This window comes from Gopherus evgoodei, chromosome 8 (genome assembly GCF_007399415.2).
Source record: "Gopherus evgoodei ecotype Sinaloan lineage chromosome 8, rGopEvg1_v1.p, whole genome shotgun sequence".
NCBI lineage: Eukaryota > Metazoa > Chordata > Testudines > Testudinidae > Gopherus > Gopherus evgoodei.
The window spans coordinates 22063527-22090362 of record NC_044329.1 but is presented as its reverse complement, the minus strand read 5'-3'; the positions used below and the strand labels follow the sequence as shown (position 1 = coordinate 22090362).

Genomic DNA, 26836 nt, shown 5'->3' with positions numbered 1-26836 from the left:
TGTCCTCACCAGGAGCACTTCCACTGACTGAAGAGGGGCAGTGTAGCAGGCAGTAAGCCAGGGTCTCAGTTCCACGCAGGTCCCAGCCGTGAGCCCAGTTGCCCCCCAGGGCTTCTTGTCTCCCCACTACCAGCCAAGAGCAGAGGGGAAGCTGCCCGGGGCTTCTCACCTTCCCACTCCCAGCTGGGAGCAGTGGGGAAGCCACCCGGGGCTTCTTGCTTCCGGTGGGGAGATCCACATTCAGTCCAGTCAGTTGCCATGCTCCCAGCAGGGAGAGGAGAGCTGGAACCCTGGTGGGCAGCAGGGATCCCAGCGAGGACCTGTGTGGAGCTGAAAGCCCAGGCTCTCAGCCCACTACACTTCCCCTCTACTGTTGATGGAAGTGCTCCTGGTGAGGATGTGCATCACCGACAGAAGCTTGGAAAGGAGGCCTGGCAGCAGGTCCAGCAAAGCCATGAAGTCCACAAGAGAGCCAACAGCCCATGTAAGGAACTCAGTGTCTACACAGATCCTGTGTCACCCTAACTACACCAACATAAGCCCTACACCTCTCATGGAGATGGAGTTATGATGCTGATGTAGTAGGGCACTTACATCAGTTGTCTTATGTTGACCTAACTCTGTGGTGTAGAGCTAGCCTGAGAGAGAAAGGATTTACCCAAGATGACAGCAAATCAGCTGCAAAACAGAGACTGGAACCCCAGAGTCCTGACTTCCACTCCCATGCACTAATGACCAGACCACACTCCCTCCTAAAGGAAAAGCCACCCTGGCCTCTCTGCCTGCAGTGAAAACCCCCCTCCCTACCCCACTTTCACAAGGCCCATGGATGGAGGACCACAGAGTGGAAGGGAGGGGAAAGATATACATACCACTGTCAGCGAGGTAATGTGTCCGGGGAGCTGCAATGAGAGACAAAGCAGGAAGTCAGCACAGGCAGTGAGGCATTTACTGTGATAAAAAGCTCTACCAGGCAAGAGGATCTGGGTTTGCAGAGACTGGCATCCCTCACCTTGCTTCCACGGCCAGGGACAACCTCACTTCACAGCATTCTCTGCTTCTCCCAGCACTACCTCACCCACCCTCTCACTGCTTTCATCTCCACAGCATTTACCCTTCCCCTTCACAGCACCTTCCAAGTGAGCATCTCAAAGTGCTTTATGAATATTGGTGAGCTGAGGCTTCCTGCCTGTTGTGGTAACTGGGCCTGCAGACTTACCCTGACTGTGAGCTCAGCCGTAACAAGCGAGTGGAAGTTTATAAAAGGTCCCAATGACCTGTAACAACAGCTCTTGAGGGGAACAGGTATGCCAGGGAGACAGAAAGACTGAACAAGTCCACACACAAAGGCCTATTGATTTAAGTCAAGGGCTGGGTTAAGCTCATGCTCAATAAACAAGAAAAGCGTGGAACCAGAAATCAGTGAACCAAAATTGGTGTGTCAGAAACTAGGCCTAATTGATGGATAAAATGAAGGGATGGGCTATTCCATCCATCACTGCCTTTTGGGGTCCTTAATGAAAGAGACATTGGGGAAAAAATTAACTGCTGGAGAGAGATTCACCATCATAGCTGTCAACCCACCATATTCTGGGATCCTGGACCTTCTTTGTCCTAAATCTGAGAGATGTCTTGATCAGATTGGGCCAGAGAAAGGGACCCAAATGACACCGCAACTTCCACCAGTTCCAGCTAAATCCCAAATACCACCTGGGATGTGAGACTTTCTCTCTCTCTCCCCCAGGCATATGTCCTCTTCCTTGCCCACCTTATTTCTTCTCTTTCCTAACCCTCTCCTTTTTAGCTGGCCAAGACTATATATTTTGCAACAATGCTGTAAGCCTGTGACCAGAAAGAGGCAGCTAAAAGCAATGCCCTAAACAGTGCAATGCTGGTACGAGTTTGCCAGGTCTCAGATTGGTTGATAAGACCATGTGATGGGTCTGTGTGTCTCCAGCAAAGAAGTTACAAGTGAAAGTCAGCACCAGAGACAGAAGCTGCATTTTCCATCTTTGCTGTTCTTTTCTCTCCCCTTTTTGTGTTTGTCTTGTTCTGTCTTCTCAGGAAATGAGACTGGACTTTAATGGCAGCTCCAGCCCATTTCAACTAACTTCTTCTCTTTTACCTAAAAAGGAGTTATTACCATAACACCTGAGACTGTCTAACAAAGGGGTTTTTTGAAAGGGAATGAGAGATGTTGCTAAAATGGAAGCCTAATTTAATCCTTGACATTTCAAAAGCTTTATCTAGTTTTCCATCTTTTTCTGTATCTTTAATGACAGGTTACTAAGGATTTTTAACATGGTGTTTACCATGGCACAAAACAGGCTGACTGAAGTCTCTATATACCAAACACCAAACCTTGTTTAACACTGTTTAATGTTGGACAGAGACCGGGTCGTGTTAACACCTTTAACTCTCGGTGCCCTTTATTCCATTTAAATTAATGCAACCCTGCCCCACCCCCAGAAGGATTAGCCTACATTTTACAGATGTGGAAACTGAGGCACAGAGCGAGAAAGGGTCACACAGTAAGTTAGTGACAGAGTGGGGACTAGAACCCAGAGCTTCTGATGCCTAGATTCCTACTGTAACCACTAGACATGCTCCCTCTCTGCAAAGGCCTGAGAGCAGGGATTCAGGTGGGCCCATCCTCCATGTCACTATTAGCTGCTTCCGCAGCATCTTGCAGGCTTGGCCACTGGGGCTGAGGGAGGTGGCTCTGCCCATCTGCAGAGGGGAGACCACATCTAAAGCTTTGAGGAGACTGCAGCCTTGGGCAGCTCAGAGCTCCTTTTAAGGCCACAGTTACTCTGGTTATATGGAGAGCCGCTGTCCTGTTTGTTCACAGTGGCAGCTGGTTCTGCCTCTGCTGCTCCCTCCCCCCGAGAGTTGATGCTATTATGGGACCTCAGTCAGAGCGGCAGGGCTTGCGCATGGGCTGGCTCCTCTCCCTAACCTGTGCCTGACGGACTTGACTCCAGGCAGCCCTGAAAAATCCCTGTTTTCAGAGACTGGCACTACTGAGACCCCATAGCAGGCAGGGGCATCAGAACCAGAGCAGCCAGCAAAGTCCTTCAGAGGAACTCAGTTCAACCAAGAGGCCAACTAGAGGATGAGCTGGCAAATTGTGTATGGTGCCATCTAGTGACCAGCCTGTGCAATTGCAGGTGTGTAATTCCTTTGTAGATCTGAATTCCCCAGTCCACAGAAAATGAAGGTGGGACTGACCGTGTGGCAGCCCTAGGGACATGCAACCCTAACTCACAATGACATGGGGTTCCCAGAGAAACTCAGACAAGCCCAATGATCTCAGGAGATGTATTTGTCTTTGTGTTTGTCATGGGCATTTCTTTGCCTCATGGATATAGCTATGGGACCAAACTAACACAAGCTCAGGTCTCCTCAAGGTTTCTCCACCATAGGCACTCAAACACCCTAACAGACGATATGATGTTATTCTGGCTCCCTGAGGCATTCAAAAAACCAAACACAAGAACCAAACACCTGAAGCACAGACCCAAACACTGGGCCCAGCATGCTGCCTAGGGGCACATGTGTAAAGGACAGATGGTTCCCTGATGCAGTCATCAGGGGAACGAACTGTCCAAAACTAATTTCTTGGGGCAAACTATGTCCCTTACAAACATCCAACCTCTCCAGCCGTGTTGAAAGGCACTGGTTCAAATGTCCTTCCTTCCCCACCATGCCAACACCTCATGCCAGGTTGTGCCCTTGTAATGGAAGTAGAATGAGAACACAGTATGAGGCAGAAAGAAGAGATGGCAAAGCCAATGGCTGATTTTTGTGAAGTGGCCACATAGTCTGAGACCCACCGGCTCATTTCACCCCCAGCCCATAGAACAGCCCCCTGCTGGAAGAGACTGCTGGCCAGCCTCGTGGATCCTTTTACGCTCACATGGCTGGATTGGGCATCGGGGGTGAAAGTCTGTTTATCTCATTCACAACCCAAATGTCAGCCAGCTCCCAACCAAATAGAAACCATAAGCTCTTCATTTTGTGTGAGCCAAGAAGCCTGCCCACTGCTGCTACGGTGCTCTTGGCATTCCTTACAGCCGTTCAGTGAGCTCTCATAGCCGGCTGTGTGCAGGGCCTCTCTGCTGCTGGCTGAGCTGCGAGGTGGCGTCCAGGGGTCAGCGTAAGAATTGGATCGTGCCTTCATCTCTTCCTTCAGGATCAACCTGCCGATGCCGCTCTGGATCTAGGCCCATGAGGGGAAATGGAAAGAAATACACTTCAGACACAGGTGGGACGTTCTCTGCCAACCAGCAGCGGCAGCACTACCCCGCCACAGTGTCAGCACACAATGCCACTAACGCTGGACTTTCCTGGGGTAAGGCCAGCTCTCCCTGTGGTTCTCACATCCAACCCAGCACCCAGCCAGCAAAGAGGGCTTGGTGCCTCTTGGTGATCACAATGGCTCCTTCCTCTCCCCAAGCAACACCTGCCCCATAAGGCAACTCCACGCTCCCCCTGGTCACATTTCATAGCAGAGGGTTCTTGGCCAAAGTCAGAGGTCTGCGGGTGCCTGCACAAGGGAGGGGAAAGTCCATGAAGGAAAGGAAGGCACCAAAGAACAAGTGGGCCTGAGTGGCTTAGTGCATCGGCTTCCCCTGGGAAGGCCAGACAGAGCCTGGAACAGAGGGGCCCACAATATGTGGATGGCGCAAGACCCACTCCTGGGGCAGAAGCATCTGGAAAAGGCACATGCCACAGATTTACTCCAGCTATGATCTCCAAACAAGAAGACTGGGCCAAGGTAGCCTTTCCTGGCTCTCTGCCATGATCCCTGCCAGGGCCTGTGGCCTCCAACCTTGCTGCCAGCTCCCTTCTCATCTCCTCTGTTGCATTTCTCTCTCAGGGAAGGAGTTGAGAGGAGATGCCAGTGGGTAGGTGGGGAAAGGATGGAAACAGCCGCTCACTTTGTGCATCCCCCGGTCAAATCCGTCCTCTTCTCCCCCTGATGAGAATCTGCGGGCTCGTGGTACTGCAAGGAGATGGGGGAGACCCAGTCAAATGCACAACATGGACAAATACAAACAGCAGGCAGACACCCAGGCAGGATTGCTAGCGATGGGCCCCAGGGTGAATGTGCACGGCAAATCACCCAAAGGCTGAGGGGACTTCAGATGACAGTCCAGGGTTCTAAACGTGTCATCGTCTTCCATCAATGCCTACCCTCGATTTAACTTACATGCGCTCAGCATTAGGCCTTCTCTGGGGAATAAGGGCTCAAAGCCAACACCTCCCAGAAAATGACACATGAGGAGGTTATTAGGTTTCCCGTGGCCTTGGCCACACCCAGGACAGATCTGGCTCCCTGCGTTACCTTTGGGTGAACCTTGGAAAGGCCAGTACTCGGACTCGGAGTGGTAGTATGGGTCCGGGGAGTAGGCTGGGCTGTATTTGGAGGACTGTGCAATGTCTTCGCTGGTTTTGCTTTTCGTAGCTGCCGGTGGATTGTCTGCAAAAGCAACAGAGCACAAGATTTAGGAAGGAGACCCAAGCTCTGGAGGAGATGGTGTCAGTGTGACCATGAACGTCCCACACAGAACAATCAAGTGCCTCCCAGCTCCAGTAAGCGGAACCCTCCCAGCAGGCTTCAGTTTGGAGATAACAGTTATGGCGGTGCTTCTCTCCAAAGCCTGAGGGGCCAGGTATGTCCCCCAAGTAAAGGGCAACCAATGGAGGCAGCAAGCTGGCTGAGGCTGATGGGTCATCCACCAGACCTGGAGATCCAGCTGTGGGCGTGGCACATCCCCCTGCTCCACTCTCCCCAGTGGCTTGAGGTCTCCTGTCTTGATTGGTAATAGTCCATGATCAAAGTGCTGGACAAACGTTAACTGATCACACCTTGCACCGCCGGGAGGTCGGTATCATCGCTCCCATTCTACAGATGGTGAAGTGGGGGCACAGAGAGGAGAAGTTAAGGTCACACAGCAGGGCAGTGGTAGAACTGGGAACAGAACCTTGTAGCTCCTAGCACCAAGCCCCAGGCTCAGTTGCAAACAGCTGCTCTGTACAAAATGGGTCGGAATAGGTTGCCAAGCACTCTGATTGTAAGGGCTCTGTCCCGTGCACTCCATGCCAGCCTTGCATCTTGCTCCGGGTCCAAGGCGCTGAGGTGCAAATGCCATGACATCATGATGCAGAGCCTTTGGCTGCCAGGCTGAGTTACAAGGTAGCCGCCAGTATGGTGCTGATCCAGAGCCCACTATGATGTTGGCTGGTCCTAATTTCTTGCTCTTCCTCTTTAACCAACAATTTTCCTACTGCATCAGCCAAGGAAGCAGGAAAACACAAGGGCTACTGAGATCAGCCGCTCCTCCCTCCCTAGGTAACCTCGCTCAGAAATGCAATGTCATCACCAGAAAAAGGCAGTAAAAGTGCCATGGGGACCTGGGAGCCTGAGCAGAGATCCAGAGGCAAGGAGCACACCCCTGGGACAGGGCAGAGGGAAGGAGTGTGCTTCCCAGAGGGCATGTTTGAAGGGATGGGGGGAGGTGACTTTGGCAAGTACCAGGCTGAGGAGGGGATGTGATGCGTCGTGTGTATGGGAGGAGAGTCCCAAGCACAATGTCGTTGGCTCTAGTTAGAGCCATGAATACAGGCCCATGGCTCCTGTGCTGAAGAGCTATGACCCACAGCAGCAGTGGAATGGGGTCTCCTCCCTGCACAAAAGGACTCTAGGTTGGCTTCAGGCAACACGGCAAATGGAGGCTCCTGCTCCACCATTAAGAAAACAAAATGGCAGCCTCTTCAGAGCTAGTCTCTTCCTCAGCAAGCATGCGAGGGGCAGAGGGCACCCCTGCAGGATTGCTGCCACCTTGGATATGGTGACCTGAGAGAGACGGTGCCAAACTCAACCTCAAGGCCTGACCAGCTAAGAGTGCTCAGAGCTCCCCAGTAACATGCCAGGGGTCAGTCAGGAGAGCACAGCAAAGGCAGCTACTTACAGCGCAGAGGGGTGCAGACAGCCAGCAGGGGGCGTTAGGGGTGTTAGGCAGACAGAATAGAAGAGACGCAGGGAGGGAGAAAGGAGAGACAGAGTTACGGTTTCACAGGGAAAGCTGCTACACAAAGCAAATTGGTGAGCACACAACAAGCCCTCCTCAGCAAGGGCCTGGCTGGTGCCAGGTGCCCTTGTGCCACCTCCCCAGACATCCCCCACTCCCACAGCCCCAGCCCTCTCTACAGGTTACCGACACTCTCTTTCAATCTGTCATGTCCACCTGGGATGGTCAGAGGTTTTCAGGAAGTTGGGATTCCCTTTTTAGTTTTTTCCAGGTAATTTATATTATAGCTAGTGTTAAAAAAAAGCACGTACTGCTCACTCCTCTCTCCTCACACTTCTGCCAGTGCACCCTGACCCACAGGACTCCTGCTATTCCAGCCCTGCCCTGTGCTCTGCTATTAATGCCCTTCTGGCTCTTGACCTGCAGCACCCTCTCATCCCCAGCCATTCCAGTCCCCGTCCCCCTGTACTCTGATGCCATCCCTCAGTCCTGACCTACAGCACCTGCTTTCCCATCTTTGGCAACTGCTGAGCACTGGAGACAAATATCTAACCTGGTGTCATATCTGAGGACGGGGTTGAACCCCAAGTGACCGGTAAGCAGATAGATCTCCTGTGCTACTCAACTTCTCACTCCCACCACCTGGACTTTTTGCTGAAGGCAACGTGAAATGTCACAGCTCTGTGCCTGCACTAAGTCCCACGACCGAGGAAGTGCAGCCACTATGGTTGCCAGCGCCTCCAGCCTTTCTCAACACCTCCCCCTGCGCCTGCCAGGGCAGCCCCATGATCTGGCTCTTTGCCTAATGATGCCATTCCCCTCTGTCCTAGATTAATTTTATCTCAGTCTCATACCAGTATAAATCTGGAGTAACCCTGTCCCAGTCCAAGGAGTTACTCAGCAGTGTAACTCGTCCCTAATCTCTGTCTGGCCCTTCCGATGCCAGGACTATTAAGTATTGGCAATCACCCCAAAGCAACACTCAGACTATACCGTGTCGTTTATAGATGGGTGGTTTCCTGTAGATGTTACTCTCTCCGGCAGCTGAAGGAAAAAAGAGAAAGAGAAGAAAAGAGAGAAAAGAAAAGAAAAGAAAGAGAAAGGACATGGAAGTCAGTGTGTGTTTATCGGGAGCAGTGGATATGGAGAGAGCATGGAAGAGGAGATGCAAACTCACAGTCACTCATCTGTTACGTACAACATTTTTCACCTCCATGGACTTTAAGCAAAAAAATGCAACCTAGTTCCAAGGCATTTCATCAAAGATGGATCAGGGTCTGGTTTGGCTTATAAGGTGGGGGAGAAAGAGGGTTAAACCTCTTTTGGAAGCTAAGCACCCAGATACTATGGTGATGGGTGCTACAGAAAACCCTAGGATAGAGAGGAAGTGAGTGTGCTAGAAGACATGCAGTGAGCATGCTCTGTGTTAACACCATGCACTGACAGAATGGCAGATGCTTCTCCTTCCTGTCCCCACTGTTGGTTCTTCTCAGACAAAGGTGTCTTGGAGGGGAAGAGGGAGAGGGGACACGTAGAGACCAAGGATCTGGGAGTACCTCTCTGTCAGTCAGCCCCATGGAGTGGGCTGTTACTGATGGATTTTCAGGAGGGAGGTCATTTCTTAGGGGCGCAGGCATCTAGAAGAACTATCCATGATCTACCTGAGAGCAAACCAACATCAGCCAAAGCCTCTTTCAGCAAGGGAGAAATAGAGCTAGCTGGGAAGGGGAAGCTACCTGGAGACTGTGCCTATAGCTACCCTACCAGCGCTAGGGCCTATCAGCCGAGCTGGCGGACCAGGGATGGGGCCATCCATAAAAGACATCAGCAAAGGGGCAGGGGAGCTCCAGTCCGCACATATAGCTGTGGTAGTGAGGTTGCCGGAAAGGGAGAGGGTCGAGATAGAGGGTCGTGTGCAGGGGTGGCCCTAGACATTTCATGGCATGCTGCGGGGGGCGCTCTGCCGGTTGCCTGCGGGAGGTCCACCAGAGCCGCGGGACACCACCCTCCCAGTGATTGGCAAAGCGCCCCCAGCAGCATGCCACCCCAAGCACACGCTTGGCGTGCTGGGGCCTGGAGCCACCCCTGGTCGTGTGTAGAGCTGGTCACCATGGTGGTGGCTGCGGCCATGGATTGGTTACATGGGTGAGCATGAGGAGAAGGCTGTGAGGCTGCAGCTCCAGTCCAGTAGCCACCTTGAGAGATGTTAATTCTGTACTATGTATGTGCATACTATAAGTGGCCTGGATTTTTTAAACACCTCCCCCAAAATCTGGGTGCCTTTAGTCCCAGGTTGCCAGCTTGGCCCACTCTAGAGACAAGGGCGAACTGCAACATAAGGAATCTAGGTTTGCAGTCAGCACCCCACCACTCACATATGGGGGTTTGGTTCAGGCCCATCTCGAAGATGAACTTGAGAGCCAGTTAAATGGCTTTAGAAGGGGGGACAGGTCAAAGGTCCCTTGAACTTATTAGGGTGGGTTTGCTTTACGTGGACTGAGTGGATAGTTTTGGATTTGACGAATGGTCCAGTCTGTCCCTGTGACTGCAGCTGGGAGGGGGAGTGAGTCCCTTCTTGCTGCCCTATTGTGTATCCTATAGAAGTGATTGGATAGATGCTTGTTTCCCTCCCAACCCCTCAGAAGATCAGTGGGTGGATTGAGGGGGCAGTGGGCCTTACCTGGTGGCCCCCTGGAGTCCCTGCTGGAGGGGAGCAGCCATCAGGCAAGCCCAGAAGACTCTGGGGGAAGGGTGCACCAGGCCCTAGGGGGAGTAGGAGGAGTATAAAATAAATCATCTGTAAAAAATGGGTGTAGAAAAGCTTCTAGTCAGAAAAGCTTTGCCTTGTGATTCTCTAGGGAAGGGAGGGCAGGGTCCTTACAGGGAATTTCACTTTGTGGGGGGCAGGAGGCAGTGGGAAATGGCAGGGGAGGGTATTGCAGACTCTGGACAATGGGAAGTTTAGGGGGGGTTAAAGCTGCAGGTCTTGTTTATGGATGGCCTTTACTATGGGACATGTCCTGCTGCTGCTAGCTGACTCTAGGCAGGCAGTGGTGCTACTCATGCGATACACACGTACAGCACATGCATGCATGCAATAGACACAGTGCTCCTCACAGGCTGGAGGTCTCCAGAGCCTACCTGGAATGTGGAAATGCTTGGGAGCTTGGTATGAGGTTGGAGTAGAAGACCTCACATCTAACTGGCTATAGTAGGGGGAGCTGCGCCCACTCTCTGTGCCTGGAAAGCACGGATCGGAGGGAGTGACAGTGATTGAGAGAGAACAAGAGGCAAAAGAAAACTGGTGTTAAATGCAGCCATGTTAGAAGAGCAGCAAGCCACCTGTGAGTCAATGGCTGGGGAAGAAGGGATGGATGGATGGGGGTGGAGTTTCCTACACACATCGTGAGGGAGGAGCTGAGGGTTCACAGACGGGGATAGATGGGAACCAGAGGGAAATCCACAGGTGCATGCCATTCAGGGGCCTAGCCCAGAACCCATTGCAGGGGCCCAAAACTCCTGTCCAGGATTTCCCTGTCATTCTCGCTGGTATGGCAAAGTCTTTGATGGCGAATGTTCTAAGAGCTTTATCTACAGGGGTTGGAGCCTTACTGAATAACATGGGGGGAAACCCAGAAGAGGGCAAGTCTGCCAGACTCATCTCTTTCTGGGTTTTCCTGCCCATTCCCCCCACAGATTTCAAGGTACAGCTGTGCCCTGCTGCCTCACCCGAAGATGTGCTAGTCTGGGGTGTGTGTGAGGATTCACCCCCAGCGTTGACAGATACATGCATTCTGATGCATCCCTCAGTTCCCATGATAAGCAAGTCAAGCATCAGCTGCGCCGCTAGTTTCAGTGCCGGCATGGAGCCACCGCCTTGGATTTTCTGTAGTGATGGGGCGACATTGTGACTGAGTTGGGTATGAGACAGGAGGAAAGCCCCAGGGAGCGGAATTAGCTGAACTGGATTGTGCATGAGGCAGCCAAAGGCAGATCACTCCACCACTCTCTAGGGCATACACCCCTCAGAGAGGAAATCCCCCCTCTCGGCATCCTGCAGGCACTGTCGAATTTAACTCCTTGTTCGGAGTTGGGATTTCCCAACATGACTTGCGCTGTTGCCAAAGGGAGGGCCAAGGCCTCCAGGAGAAGCATGAGTGTCCTTGTGATCCCAGCACGCTGCTTTGCTGCTCTCCGCTGGCTGTTTTAACCTGGGCCGGGCCTGGCGGTGTGGGTGGCCAGTGTCCTTACCTGAGCGGTAGTAATGATGTGGGGAGCGTGGGATGGTGGGAGACATGCCCTGGCGGCTGTAGGTGGGGGAGTCGATGTAGCCCGGGCTGGAGGCCCGTCTCTGCCGTATGTCAATACTTTCATAGATATCCTGGATGGGTGAAAGGAGATGAGAATAAAGGGCATGAGTCGGAGAAGGCGCATGTGCCTCAGGTTCTGAAGCACGGAGATAGCTGAAACAAGGCCTCATAAAGGAGTCATAGAGTGGGGGAAGGAGGTGTTTGTATAGGCAGAGCCACAGCTTTTCAGGAAGGCAGGGTCTTCTCTTTCCTTCAGGGAAACGCCCCCACCACCCTACCCCCATGGCAGCCAGGGACACTGACTCTTCTCAGCTAGGGCAGGGTAAAGCCTTTGTGATGTAATGACGCAGTGAGTGTGGTGAGCTGGGTGGCACACAGGCCTGTGTGTGGCTGTGGAATGGGTATACAGTGCGAAGTAGCCACATGGCATTTAGAGACAATTCACGCATCTCCCATGTGAGCTCTGCTCCTCTCAGCATGCATGGGGCTTAACAGCAATAGCTGACTGGAGTCATGTGTCCCCCTGCAATGGATCTTTGTAAGCAGAGCAGCTGAGAAACACTACTTTCCCATTATTTGGTGGTTTGACTTTTTTAGTGCCTGGAGAATTCCCTGTTTGTTCCCTTCACAATGTCCCCCAAAAAGGGATGCCTCCTCCCCCACCCCACTGCTTTGGCCAAGGAAGGCTGGATGCATCTCTCTCCAGAAACTGTCAACATTGCTCCAAGATGCAACAGATGGGCCCACCTTTAGGTGACAAAGAACTACCCCCTCTTACACCAGGGCTGAGCACATGGGCCCTGCTCCCTGTTCCAGAGAAATCTCAGGCAAGCATGGCAGGACTGTGCGGCTGGCACTCCAGACCTAACTTGAAGAAAGCGACTTCCAGTAGAATTACTGCATTAGCATCATAAGCCAGATTCACTCCCAGTGTAATTCCACTGATTTAAATGGAGTTACACCAAGAAGGGATTCAGCAGCCCAACAGCTGTCTGCATTCAGAACCCCCATTGTCAGGCATGAGGGGTCCCCTTGGTCCAGCCAAATCCTTCAGTTATAACGCCACACAGGTCCCACCCACCTCCAGCCTTGCGGTCCCAGAGGTCTCTGGAGCATGGTGTACTTACCTGAGAATACGGAGACAGCGTTCCAAGGGACTGGAGGGGGCAGGAGGTCCAGAAACAGCACAGGAGGGAGAGAAGAGAGAGAGACATGATTAATGGGCAATGTGACTGACCCAGGCCTCACAGCACTTCATCTGCCCAAAATTACAGCCCTCTTAGTGAAACCACAGCCACATTAAAAGGGCCAGACACTGACGGAAACCTGTGGGAGAGAAGGCTCCATCGACGGGGAATAAATAGCAGCCTGCCCCTCCACCTCAGTCACTCTGAGTCCAGGCTGGAGCACCGAGGGGCTGCCTTGATCCCATCCAGCCGGTGCTCCAGGAGAAATGCCTGGTGGAGGAACTCACGGGAGCAACTCATTTCTCCCCAAGGGGAAGAGACTTTGGGGGAATTCTTCAGCTTCTTTCATTTGGTGCAGCATATCCTCCCTCCCCTTCACTGGAGCTGGCAGGCAGGTGCTCCCATGGCCATGCTGGGATACACAATGTATGGGAGAGTGAAGCCATCCAAGCTTCACTTTCTCAGTTCGGAAACAACTGAAACAACCAGCCCTTGGAGCCAGTAAATCAACCCCTTGCCTGCTCATGTCTACGGAGTCTGACCTGTTCACAGAGCGTCTGGCTCTGCATGCTTGTAGCAAGACTCCAGATACAATGCTAAGTCCAAGAAGGTCCTACTCTTGCCAACCCAGAGCCCTAGTGTTCAGAGGGGATTTCTCCTCTCTCCCACCTGTCTGAGTTTCACATTCAAATAATGACATTACAGCAGCTGCACAGATAGGGAGGTGAGGGGAAGTACTCTCAGAGGATGAGAAGGGACGGGCTGAACATGGGAAGCTCCAGATGTTAATGTCTGGCAATGGTGCTTCCCTTGGAGTTGGTGAAACAGCAGCAACTAACTCAATGGGGAGGATATAAAAAAATGGGAGCTAAGCGAGGTCGGATGGGTTCACAGAAGACACCATCCCACTATGAAACATGGCTTTGTGACCTACTATGCACATACAGGGGTCAGAAGATGCCACCAAGAGCAGCACTGGGCTGTCTGGACAACACACTAAAATTGAATCAATTCAAGGATTTTGCACCAGACAGCAGCAAATACAGCGAGATCCACCCAAAGCGAAAGGCTCCAAACCTCACCCTACAGCTTGCAAGGCTTCCGTAACAGCATGTTGCTGAGCCATCTGACGCATAGTAGCTTCCCATGCTACCTTTCTGTTGCCATCTCAGTTGCACTGTCCCCTGGCGTTGGAGGTCTGTGCTGCTGCATACCATCCCTGTCTGTGTCATAGGCCATGTTGCTGTCCACAAGAGGCCCTGACATGGTAACCTGCATTCTCTGCTTCATTTGCAGGCGCAGCTCATATGGATGAAAGGCAGCAGAGCCCCCAGCGCCCCGTGCTGCAGAGCGCCTCAGGGGGCAGTTGCCTTAGCCAGCTCACAAGCCAACCACCCTTAGACCTGGGACAAAAACCCACAGTGAAAAAGCAGAGGTGCAAGGAATCCAGAAGCCAGCAGGGTGTTTTCTTAGCTTCCTCCCGTATGGTGCTTTCCAGAATCCAGGGCCCCATTCTCCTCTTGCCTACACCAGTTTTACACTGCGGAATGTCAGCGACCTCCATGGACTAAATCTCAATTTACACTGGTGTAAGAGAGAGAAGAACCAGGCCCTCAGTGCCCCAAGGCCCTGAGCTGAGGCCAAAAGGAAACTCAACACAACACAGTGAGTCTGTGTACTGAGCTATGCTTCCCGGGCAGGTGAGAGCCTCATACAGCTCCCGGACACTGCACACAAAGGACAGCGTCACTGCTCCCACCTTGGTACAGAGGGCACAGGCAGCTGAGTGCTCTGGACGGCTGGCTCACGATGAACCCAGGCACCTGCTTCACACTGGAGATTTCAGAGAAGTCATTGCTGGTTATTACAAAGGTCTCTTCTGTGACCATTTTAAAGGGCCCAATTCTACCCTCAGCTTCTGTAGTCCTCAGTGGGAGCTGGATTAGGCAGGATCTAGCTTCCTTCCAGGTCAAATCCATGCACTAATCTCCTTCTCATTTAAGTGGGTGAAACTGTCTAGCAGACCCAGCTTGCCCACAGGATTAGGGCAGGGGAAGTCCCATGCCACGGGCTGTGTTGGTTTCCTTCCACACAGCTCTTTCTAATATCCCCGTGGACATGGACAGCACTATTCAGCCCCCTGCTCCCTTCCCGTCCCCATCCAGTGGAGTCAGTGTTAGGTAAGGGCTGTCCTGCCTAGACCCTTGCTCTGCGGACACTGGTGAGGCTTCCCTGCAGCAGGCCCTCTGGTGAGCCTTCCTGCACCCTAAATAGCTGCAATTAAGGATCTGATTTTCAACGGCACCATTTGGTGTGTGAGCAGTTCAGGTGCATGTAGAGTGACCCCACCGCAGATCTGTCCTTACAGTCTGTGCTGGGCTGAGGGTGCTGCAGAGACAACCCCTTCCCCTCATTCATTTCCTGGGCTCAGATGCACTGGGTGACATTCCCCAGAGGAGCCATTTCTTGGGGCCACCTTTCTCCCCAAAGCACTCCCTTCAGATTACGTGGTGTGAGCAATCGCCCATGGCCTCCATCAGCATGGGCAGAGTCGTAAATTGTCGCTAACTGATGCTGTAGCAGTTTTCTGGCTCACTCTTGTGGCCCACAGTGGAGGAGGCTGGGGCCAAGATTCTCCTGTCCTGGCCCATCCTGGATTTCCAGACAACAGACAAGAATCCTCCTTGGAGATGTTCTGGGCCAGATTCTGTTCTTGGTTCCCCCACTGTAAATCTGAAGTAACCCACTAATGCTAATGGAGTTATTCAGGATTTACACCCACAGAACTGTAATAAGAATCTGTGTCATCCTGTCCCCACCCCCCAGAAAAACATCAGATCCTGAGGTCCCTGTCTGCAAATGCTAAATGCAAATGCCCTGTCTGCAAAAGACTCATTACCTCCCCATAGCTATATCTCTCCAGCGTCTCATCTGATGTGTATCTGTGATAAGGCTCGTAGGAAATTAGGTCGGGACGCTGCACCTCGTAGATGGCTTTAATCTTGGGAAGAGCTGCCAGGTCTTTGTAATTAAGGATCTCATTATCCACTTTAGCCTAGGAGATGGAGAGACAGAGGCAGAGAGATGGAGACAGAGAGAAAGATGAGGAGAAAGGGAAGGGGAGGCCGGAATATACAGTGTGAATCTCCCATCAGAGCAAACAGAACCGGTGTGCCACCACAGGAAAGGGAAAAACGTAAGAAGATGTCCTCATGAGAGGCACAACATTCTCCCAGGAAGAGAAGAGGCAGCAGTGGGGAAAGGGCTGGATGGGTTATAGTGTTGAACTGCCTTGGCAATACTCTTCCGAGATTTCCCATTCATCACAGAAGGCCTGCTGAGGTCAAGGCAGGCAGACTCTCAGGGTAGAGACCCCCAAGACCCCTTCCCTATCCCTTGCATTGCAGATTGGAACTGAGAATCCACTGCTCCCAACTGGATCTGAGCAGGGAGATCTCCTCCTCCTGTCCCCATTGGAACATATGGAGCCACCCTTTCCCCATCACATCGGAGACTGTGTGGCAGAGCTGTACTTACACAGATGACTCGGTTGGGGGAACCAATACTGGAACCAGGGGGCGAGATGGAGGTTTCTGATGTTCTTCTGTGCTGTGTGCATAGAAAACCACAAACTGGATCAGAATTTAAGCTGTCCGTCATTCAAATCATGGAGATTATGGGACCAAATCCAGCCTTGGCACAATGTAGGCATAACGCCATTGAAGTCAATGGAATTTCACTTGCTTATATCAGGGCTGAATTTTCCCCTACTGTCCAACTCCAGGACAAGGACAGCACCCCCATGTCCCCCATGCCCTGAGCAGCAGGCTATAACCCTGTGAAACTGCCCAGCAATGCCCTCTGTTCTCCCTCCCAATCACTGGGTTTGCATAGTCCAAGATGTCCAGTCCACTTTAATGGCCAGATTCAGATCCAGCAAGATAGGCCCTGCACATTAAAATCAAATGATTCTGAAAGACATGTAGCATGTTGTCTGCTGGTTGCAGACACACAGGCCACTGTTAATCAGAGCTAATGCTAACTGAACAGAGCAGCAGTGAGTAAGTGCAATATAGGCTAGAGAACACTAGAGGGAACTTGGTGCAGGGATTGGAAGGTTGAAGAGGCAAGAGGGTGGAGGACCGTTACAATCTGTGGGTTTGCTTCCATAAAAAGTTTGTTTCTGGCGATGATTTCAGTCCTCCAGATCACTCCCCAAAATGGCCTGTCAGTGAATTGGCAGGCATGGTTTATTCCGGCATTGCTCTGGCATCTTGCACCACAACTGACAATGAATGTTCAATAGGCCCTGAGGACTGTGAGCATGGCCAGCAGCCTCACCACGGACAAAGGCCTCCCAGTGCTTCTTCTGAACAGCACACAAGGAAGGGGGTTGAGCAGGCCAAGTCATCAAACTTTCCAGCAGGATGGAAAGGCACTTTACAAAGCTTGCATCCTGCAGTGTGGCTGTCAAGCTGTCACTGAGACAGCAGGGAAGCAAGGGGCTGATCTGGCTTATCCTGATGTTATGAAGGGTGCAAAGGCAGGCAGCTTTGATGGGCCATATGGTGACTGCTCTCCTGGCCTGGAACATTCCTGGGTTTGTGTCTACCTACAATTTAACAATCAGAACACCCACCCACCCACTAAAGCACAAGGAGTCTGGCCGGTCTCTGACTCTGTGGGCTGCAAGCATCTCTCCGCAGGGAGGAGGAAATGGCATATGGAGTATAGGGGAATGATGCCTCCTTACACTGCTCAGTAGCAGTCCCTGCAGACATTTACAGAGCCGCATCTGCTCTTCCAATGGAGTCCTGCCCATGACTCCCCATAGCTAGAAGGATGATGGCTGCAATGCAAAACCTCTGACGTGGGAGGAGGATCCTCAAAGTTCTGGGTTGCCGAGGACCCTTTGGAAAGCAGGAGGCCGAATGTGCTGACCCTTGGGCCAGGGTCTTGCAGCGTTTTTGGTATGGCAGGTCCCCCACAGTTTGGGCCTTCCCCCCATAACTCATTTCCAGCCAGGGACCAGAGCACTCAGGGACACTTTCAGACATGTCTGCTTGTCTTGGAGGCACACTGGAGCGTGCTTCTGGCCCAGCCACCTCTCACAGAAACTCCATCATGAACCTCTGATGCTCCAGCTTACCTTCAATTTCTTCTCTGCTCTCGCTGCCTGTTTGCAGATCGGGTGCCACACTTCAGAACCTGAAAGCCAGGGGAACAGCAGAGGATCAGAGCCTTTCAACTTGCCACTGAAGAGACCAAATTGCCACTCATAGTCAGAACCAGGTGTAATAGTATCCCTCCATCCTGACTGGCAGCACACCCAGCTAGCTTAGTCCTGGAACTGCAAGCAGTTCTGCAGATGCACTTCAATCCTGCCTTACAACTGCCCCCACTATTCTAGTCCTGGACCCCAAAAGCTCTTCTGAGAATTCCCAATCCTGGTCTTTCGCATCTCCTGCTGTTCCAATACTGGAGTTCTTGGGAGCAAAGCCTGCAAGTCATATGCATCTTTTAGATCAGTGGTTCTCAACCAGGGGTACGCCTAGCCCTGGGGTGCGCAGCAGTCTTCCAGCATCAACTCATCTAGATATTTTCCTCGTTTTACAACAGGCCATATAAAAAGCACTAGTGAAGTCAGTACAAACTAAAATTTCATACAGTGACTTGTTTATGCTGCTTTATATACTATACACTGAAATGTAAGTACAATATTTATATTCCAATTGATTTATTTTATAAATATATGATATAAATAAGAAAATAAGCAATTTTTCAGTAGTAGCGTGGTGGGACACATACTTTTATGTCTGATTTTGTAAGCAAGTCGTTTTTAAGTGAGGTGAAATTTGGGGTACACAAGAGCAGTCAGACTCCTGAAAGAGATATAGTAGTCTGGAAAGATTGAGAGCCACTGTTTTAGATTGTCAGGTCTTTGGGGCAGGGGTTGTTTTGAGATCTGAATCTTGTTCAGTGCCAAGCACATTCCAGCAAACTCCTTTAACTCGTGATGCAAACTTGAACTTGAATCCAGGCCTCCACAGATAACAAGCCAGTGCAACACCCCCCTCCTATACCTATGAGTCTGTCAATGGGAGATCTTGTGAGCCTGTAAATGGTGCGAGTCTGCATCAAATCACCAAGACATGCCAATGGAATACTGAGTGAGATTTAGATGGCATAGCCGCACAGCTTCTGACGGATGGGAAGAAAACCCAGCAATGTCTCTGTTAGTCTTTGATTTGTCAGGTTTATTGACTTTCCTGGGCACCTTCTATATTACAGTGTGGCCACAGAAATGTCCTTGGACTGGGGCTGATGGATAGGAGGGCCGGGCAGAGGCACTGGACCAGTGCTGTAATATGATCCTTTGTGCCTCAAAACAATGCGTAATTCTCCCTTTCCAATCTATTGTAGCTTCTCTAGCTCCGAAAGCCCGAGATTACTGGCTGGTAAAGGTCAGTGTAAGCTCACAGACCCTCTGTTCTCTTGGCTACATAAGTCATTCACTGTTGAATCTGATCGTGTGGATGGGTAGATAGAAGACTAAAACACTACCAGCTAAATGCCAGACAAATAACTCACCTCAGAGGTGAAGGAACAGATTATTTAAAAATAAACGTTCAAACAGAAGAAAGGGAACTGCAGGTAGAAAACTGACAGAAACAACAAACCTCAACTGGAAAGTCCATTCCCCATTTACCTACCTACCAGGACCTATGTTGAGGATTCCATGCTTTTCCTGGAAACAGCGGAGCATTCTCCTGCCCCATCCCTGCTTTAGGTGGCCATATTGGAATCAGCTGTTACAGGGATAACACAGAATCTTGAACTCAGGTCTTGGCTGGTAACGTTTGATGTTCATCTGTGAGATCAGGAACCAGCCCCCAAGGAAATTCAGGATCAGAGTCAAGGTGAGAATGTGGCTGTAGCAGCCCCAGACTGGGAATGTACTAACACAATCCATCTGATAGTCCTGGTTCATAAATTATCAATTCCAGAAAACCAGACCCTTTTTCTTCCTTCACCCATTTGCAGGTGTCACATTTTGGGCCCTTGGATGCCGTGACAGCACCAGCCTGTCACAGGCCATGCATTAGGGATGACAGCCAGGTGCAGAGCTTTCATAAAACATCCCTGCCTCCTCGCCAAACAAGGGACGCTCTTCTGGGAGCATACTGGCTGACATTCCAGCAAGACACTAATGGTATGGCCACTCCCCCATGTTCACGCCAACACGATTAGCATCTTACAGAGCAGTCAGTCAGCCCCGGGCGGAGGGCTCCTGCCACAAACCCTGCAATGCGAGTGGGAGGTACCCAGCCCTGCAATTACCCCACAGACTTACAGGGGTAATTAATGACTCAGGGTGACAGACAGCTGCAGGTTACCAAAGGGAAAACACACCCTCCTTCAGAGCTGGAAATAGCCCCAAAGGCAGCTTCAGCAAAGGGATGAACATCTCCAGAGACCCGATTATTTATCTCCTTTTTGCTGAAACCAGCCAACCCAGCCACCTGTGCTGCATGGCTTAACCCTTTCAGCGCCGCAAACAGCAGAATCTGGAAACAGAGGAGGGTTGGTTTTGTGGTTAAGGCACTGGAGTCGGACCCAAGATATCTGGGTTCAATTCCCAGGCTCCCTATAAGAGCTCAAACATGTTCCTTAAACCAACAGTGGCCACTGATTGTGTGCGTCTGTTTCTCAAGTTGGGCCCCCAAAACCTGTGGCCATTTATGAAAATGCTGGTCCTGTTCTCTCTGTGCCTCAGCCTTCCCACTGCAAAATGGGAACAAGGAAGGCAGCTCCTTAACTCACAGGAGACAGCTAGAGCTAACCTCTGAACCATGTGAAATACTTTAGACGCTACAGTGCTGGAGGCCAAAGAAGTTCCTAGATAGATTCATTACACTAATTGAATCTATTTCCCCATGTTAAGTTCTCCTCACACTTTCTATGGGTCATCTCGATTATCACTTCAAAGGTTTTTTTTCTCCTGCTGCTGATAGCCCATCTCAATTGATTGGCCTCTTACAGTTGGTATGGGTACTTTTACCTTTTCATGTTCTCTGTATGCATAAATATCTCCTGTCTGTGTGTTCCATTCCGTGCATCCGAAGAAGTGAGCTGTAGCCCACAAAAGCTTATGCTGAAATAAATTTGTTAGTCTCTAAGGTGCCACAAGTACTCCTGTTCTTTTTGCGGATACAGACTAACACGGCTGCTACTCTGAAACCTGTTAATATGTTGTTTGCACCTGTGTTACTGACAGTGACTCTGCGCGAGAATCAAGCTGCCCAAGAGGGACAATTTCTCCTCCAGGAAAATGCCCCCAGGTCAGAGCCGGCTCCAGGTTTTCTGCTGCCCAAAGGGGGAAAAAAAAACAAAAAAAGCTGCGGCAGAGCAATCGCGCCACTCCACTCTTTGGCGGCAGTGCGGTGGCGGCTTCCTCTCTTCCTCTTCGGTGGCACTTTGATGGCAGCTCAAAGAGGAAGAGAGGGTCTGAGGGACTCACCGCTGAATTCCCGCCGAAGACCCGGACGTGCCGCCCCCTTGTGTTGGCAGCCCCAAGCACCTACTTCTTTAGTTAGTGCCTGGAACTGGCCCTGTCCCAGGTCCCTGAGACCTCCCTCTTTCACTCTTAAAGATATGCTCTGACTAGGAATTATTCTGGGGAAGTTTTGTCGCCTGCATTATACAGGTCAGACTATGATCACAGCAGTCCCTCCTGGCCTTGGAATCTATAGCATTTCCTGACTCACTGAGCTGGAACGCGGGAGGCAGGGGAGAGTGGGGTGACTGCAGGGCTGAGAGCTCTGGCTGGGCGTAGTTGGTCACTCCCTCCCATCACCAGGAAGGAAGGAAGGAACATTTCACATAACAAGATGACTGCTGAGTTGTGTTCCCCAGTGTGGCTGGTAAAGCAGCTTTTGTGCCAGGAGTCAGAGCCACATCCCTGTGCAGCTCACAATGCGGAGACAGGAGCTTGGGTTTGTAGGAAAAGTAGATCCAGTGGGAGATTCTCTGACGCCACTGGAACACAGCTAATCTGCATTAACCACAAGTAAGCAACAGCTCTGGGGATCCGGTTGCATGAGCCAGCCAGGACTGGGGCAAGTCACCACAGGGATTTTGACTCCTAGTTCACCTGCCAATTTCCATCTGCCTGCTGCGATTGGGGTAACTCCCACTCCCTGCATTGCTGGTTTAGAAAGTGACACTAGTGACCATCAGCTGGGGGAGGTTTGCACAAAGCCACGCTCCCGACATTGCTGGGATCAACAAATTATCTTACAGGCGGAGTTTAGTGACAACGGATCTGTGGGGCACAGAGGAGGTGTTAATCTGCCCATCCCACAGCCTGAGCTCCTGTGGTGAGGGTATCCATACCTGTGAGATACATCTCCTCCCCTTCCGTGAACATCTGGTGGCAGCGGACGCATCTGGCACAGGTTGGGTGGTAGTGCTTCCCTCCTGCCTACAAACAAGCAAAGCAAAATGGTTCCTAAGCAAGCAGAAAATGCAGATCCACTTTTGCCTCCATTCCTCTGAGCGGGAGCTGTCCAGTCCCCTCTACAATCCTTTTGCTTGCAGTGAAAAACACAAAGCAAGATGGAAGAGCCTAGCAAAGGAGAGCTGGGGCCTCAACAAGGAACCACAGATGGCAGACCAGCCCTAGACACACTAGGAGACTAATATCTTTGCCATGATGCATAAAGAGAACCCATGTCCAGGGTCCCATTTCCTGCAAGCAAACTGAGCACAAGGTGGATGTACAATGCTACAAGCTCCGCCTTTCACACTCACCTGGCAGTGGGGTAAATGACTATCCAAAGTGCAGGGCAGCAGAGAATTAGGCCCAGGCAGCCCCAAACCAGTGAACTGGGGACCAAATCCTGCAAACTTTGACTCCCACAAGCACACCTCAAAGTCCAGTATTACTTATGTGAGTACGGACTTACAGGATCAATTTCTGCATTTGCTTTCAGAAGGATTCTGTAGCTGTAGCTCAGAAATGTCCCATTGTTCAGCTATGGAGCTGTATTTTTCGCCAGTTCCCACCCCAAACATCTCCATTGGAGTTGGACAGGGTGCCCACTTTGGCCCCGGCGGGGGTCACAGTTGTGAAATATCATAGCAATGGCATAGGCTTCTGTTTGGCAAACTGTCACTGGGATTTTTGCCATCTTGGGAGAAGGAGAGACACACCCACAACAGTACAAGGGGCTCACTAGGTTTCATTTTGCAGCCCATTCCAATGGAGTGAAAGCCAAAATGATTCCTGCTTTATTATTTGTTTTCCAGCCCTGATTTCTTGGGACTCTCTAGAAACTTTTCTGCTGCCTTCAGTGCAAATGATGCCCAAACTTTGGAAATAACAACCTGCTATTTTCCCACTTGTGATGTGGCTGGTCTGTTCTCCCTGCACTCTGACAAGGATAATAGGTTTAATTGGTAGTTTGCTTCCACTCAAAATGTCTGCAAGAATTTCAATTATAGACTCATTTGCTGGGCTTCCAAGCTCAGAGGCATTGGTTGGCTCTGGACTGTACTGAAACTTGGTCTGTGCTGTATACAGCGTAACCCCTAAGGGACATTTTATTATAATATCAGAAGGGAGGAGGACAAGTAAGACTGGTAAGGGAGTGAAAGAAGGGCTGTTGTAACTGACTGTATCTAACTTAACTGTTTCTCTCGTATCAGGAAACAATGAGGCGAATGGGATAATTTGCTAAGAGGAGATCACTGACTCCATCATGAGAAAGGTTCTTACTAGATTATCTGTGGGTCACTGATAATCGTAGACAGAGCTTTTCATCATCCTAGTCTTGGCTTCAGTTTGACCCAGGCTGGTTTAGATGGAAATGTTACTCTGCAGTGGCCCTTCTGCAGCTTGTGTATGACATGAGTGGATGGGTCTCAGCAGCAGGCGTCAACATCACAGAACGCTCCCACCTGACTGGATTTAACTATCTGTTTCTGGTTGGCAGCTTCATCAGACAGGCCCAGGAGCAAATGGGCCACAGAGACTGAACTCCCCTCACCAGGTACGTTGGCAGGGTCAGTGTGTGAGGTAAGCTCACTCTGCTGCTACCTACGCAGTCCATGTTTTGTAGACAAGTAGAGGAACTTAGGGGCTCAGGCTTCAAACCCAGCATCCATACTTCACTAGTGCCAAATTCACTTCCAAAAGAAAGGACGAAAGTCAGAAAAGCCACTTGTGGCACTAGCTTTGGAGGAGGCTCTGACACTAGTACAGGCAGAGGAACGAAGGGCCAAATCCAGTTCTTACTGAAGTCCAGAGGACTTTCCATTGAGGGCTGGATCAGTCTCTAAATGAACAAGGACAAGTGGAGAGGTCTCCACTGTCCAGAATGCTTTCGGACCATATATTTCTTTTAAATACATTGTTTATTTTAAATAATCTGTTCAATTGTTTCAGGATTATGCAAATCCTAAACCTGCCCTGCCACTAAAAATCCAAAACACCCCTCCTCCCCCTAGGATTTGTCAGGAGCCCACTCTGTATTTCCCATTGTTCAGAAAGGCATGGCTATTTTTATTCCAGACGCTTTAGGGAGGTGTACCCATGACTGGAATAGCAAGGGTTACTGCAGGTCAGGTCAATACTGAGCTGTATTGGTTGAGCTGTGTGGAGACACAGGCCTTAAATAGGATGGGGCACTGCCAGTCAGCACTGAGATACACTAGCTTGGCCGCAATTCAGGCCTATCTTTCCCTCTAATCACAAGCTCTGAAACAAACATCCACAATTTAAAACTCAACAGTCCCTCTGCAAGGAGAAGTGATTACATTTCAAAGCAGAATGCAACGATCTTGTTTATTTTGTCTTGATTAAAATTACAGCCATTGTAAAAGCCTGGTGGAAGCTGTGAGTGAAGAGAGCTACTCATTATTACTTGGGGTCCCTTAAAGATTCATTAATCATTCAAGGCTGACTGCACAATTCACAGTCATTTGGAACACCCAGAGGGTCATGGGACAGCACAAGAAAGCTCATTAAGGCCGAAAATGATTTAAAGGAGCCTCTTCTGTTTTGAGCTCTGCCAGACAAGACAATGAAGGCCTATTGCTTTAAGGAAAATAATTCAGCTCGAACTCCTGGGCATCCCAGCCTAGCCTAGTGACTGGTTTGTGATTGGCATTGGCTGGCCAGAGGTGCAGAAGGAGCCCTCTTCAGGGCAATGCAGGAGCAGAAGAGACATGGGAGAAAGGTGAGGGGTCACTCACATTTCAGGCCATGACTGAGAAGAAACTGAAGTGACACTGCACTGGTTTTCTGGAAAGATAGGTCAAGTAATGCCCAAGGAGTTCTCTGTGTCTCCATCCCTCTGCAGCCTTCACTCCCCATGCCCTGTTTCCCTCAGCTCCATTCCAATAGCTGGATGAAAGTCAGTAACAGAGTCTGCCCAGAGGTACCCCAGAACCCAGCTGATTTATTTCCAGCCCACTTGGTCACTATTGCACAGTTCCTTTGCCTGGGCACAGGGAATCCCACCTGCATGTCGCCGCAGAGATCTCGACAAACGAGCATGGCTGATGTTCAGAACGCTGCACAGACATGAACCAATTCTTACCCACAGCGGCCCATAAAAGGATCATTATTCCCCCATCGCAAGTGGGGAGGCTGAGGCAGGAACCAAGGACGGAGGTGGATGTGAACAGTGGTGTCAGTTACAAGCTGGTGAGGTGGTGTAACGTGGACACAGAGGAGGCAGAAGAGCAGGGAGGCAGCATAAAGAACAGCCCCAGGACGGCGTAAGAAGATGGAAGGCAAAGCAGCTCCTCACATTCTATATTCCCCCCTGACGGTCACTCTCTGGTACAGCTCTGCCCTTCTGCTCCCCAAGCACGTGCACATTGACCTCTGATGGAATGGCTCCAAAGAGGTGAGGTGATTTGGCTGAGGTCACAAAGGGAGTCAGTGTCAGAGCCACGAGGAGAGCTCAAGAATGGACAGCACCCTGGTCTCAGCTTCAGCCACCTGAAGGGGGTGGGGAAGGGGCTGGATGGCCCAGGAGGCTGAGTACCAGGTACCTTTTGCCTCAAAGTCACTGCTTTGGAGCCAGCCCAGGTCAGTAGGGACCAAAAGCAGCTACCATCTCACGGCTCTTTGGTGGCTCCCGCATAGAGTGAGTGAGAAAGGCCTCAGCCCAGCTACCACCACAGCTGCTGGCTGGCTCAGCAGGGAAGCCATGGAGACGGTATCCCGCTCCCTCCAAGGCAGCAATAAGGCACACTCCCCCACAGCTGCCCACACAGTGCCCAGCATGGGGATCCACACAGGACCCCACTCTTCAGGACCCTAAATTCACTTGAAAAATGTCTTTCAAAAAATAGCCAAGTTGAGTGAGAGCAGCAGCCAGCAGGATCACTCTGCTGGCACCTCTGAATTTCAGGCCCACCTCATGTCCCTGAGGGTGTTGGAGTTAGAAAAGCCCTCCATGCCTTCTGCTTAGGACTAACCTGGCATGGGAACCATGTGGAGCCCACGACTGTCAAACAAGTCCTTTGCAATGCCCTCCCTGCTGAACAGCACTTGGTATGAGCTCCATGAAAGGGACAGAGTGAGCTACTAAAGAATCACACCTAAAGCCCTGCTGGGATGCAGAAACCAGCCAGGCCCTTTGTGCTGAATCCCTGCTAAAGGAACAATACAATGCCCCTTGGGCTCGCTAATACTATTCACATAAACTCCTGCTCCTCCTCTAGACTGGCCTGTTTCCCTTGAGTGCTTGCACCTCACCACTGGCTAATTCTACCAGCCTAAAGGGCGTGGTTAATGGGCTTGGCTCAGGCCTGCTGCTTCCCCTTGCAGACAGCTCTGCACCTCTGCCAAGCCTTTCCCCGCCAGTACACAGCCACATGACTAGCAGCCGTGTTGGCTGTGTTGCCATGGCAACTGGTAGGGGGGAGTGGAGTCTGGCTACAATCATGCTCCTAGGTGACTGTATTGAGAGAAGCATCTGAAAAATGTGCCAGTGTCACCAGGAGAGCAGGTGCAGTAACTGATGGTTATCACGGGCACTCAGCAATGCCCATGCTATACTTGGGAGATCAGACGTGCTGGCAAAGTCCCTGGCCTCCAATAACAGGGGAATGTGGCTAGGATTGAGGAAGGAGGGGTCCCTTTGAAGAGGCACTGAATTCCAGCTCAGGTGCTGGGGCAAGGCACTCTGTAGACAAATACCACACTGCCTCTGCCCATCCATCCATCCCCGGTGCTCAGATATTACGGTGTTGGGCATGGTGCCAAATTAGAACCCACACAGAT

General features: G+C 51.1%; 1 protein-coding gene across 8 annotated transcripts in view; it reads right to left on the bottom strand.

Annotated features, from left to right (window-relative positions):
* The window catches only part of ABLIM3 (actin binding LIM protein family member 3), a 131852-nt gene that overhangs the window by 8761 nt on the left and 96255 nt on the right, over nucleotides 1-26836 (bottom strand). For 3 of the 8 annotated variants that reach the window (XM_030572702.1, XM_030572701.1, XM_030572703.1), the window contains 12 exons: nucleotides 21931-22018; nucleotides 17684-17742; nucleotides 16072-16143; nucleotides 15434-15589; nucleotides 12475-12504; nucleotides 11289-11418; nucleotides 10179-10277; nucleotides 8031-8081; nucleotides 5351-5485; nucleotides 4944-5008; nucleotides 4075-4222; nucleotides 873-902 (listed from right to left, as the gene is read on the bottom strand). In XM_030572702.1, the coding sequence (XP_030428562.1) occupies nucleotides 873-902; nucleotides 4075-4222; nucleotides 4944-5008; nucleotides 5351-5485; nucleotides 8031-8081; nucleotides 10179-10277; nucleotides 11289-11418; nucleotides 12475-12504; nucleotides 15434-15589; nucleotides 16072-16143; nucleotides 17684-17742; nucleotides 21931-22018 (1063 nt within the window). Of the gene's footprint in view, nucleotides 1-872; nucleotides 903-4074; nucleotides 4223-4943; nucleotides 5009-5350; nucleotides 5486-8030; nucleotides 8082-9717; nucleotides 9801-10178; nucleotides 10278-11288; nucleotides 11419-12474; nucleotides 12505-15433; nucleotides 15590-16071; nucleotides 16144-17683; nucleotides 17743-21930; nucleotides 22019-26836 lie in introns of those variants that run through there. The other 5 variants (XM_030572704.1, XM_030572707.1, XM_030572708.1 and 2 more) reach the window with 5 other exon arrangements.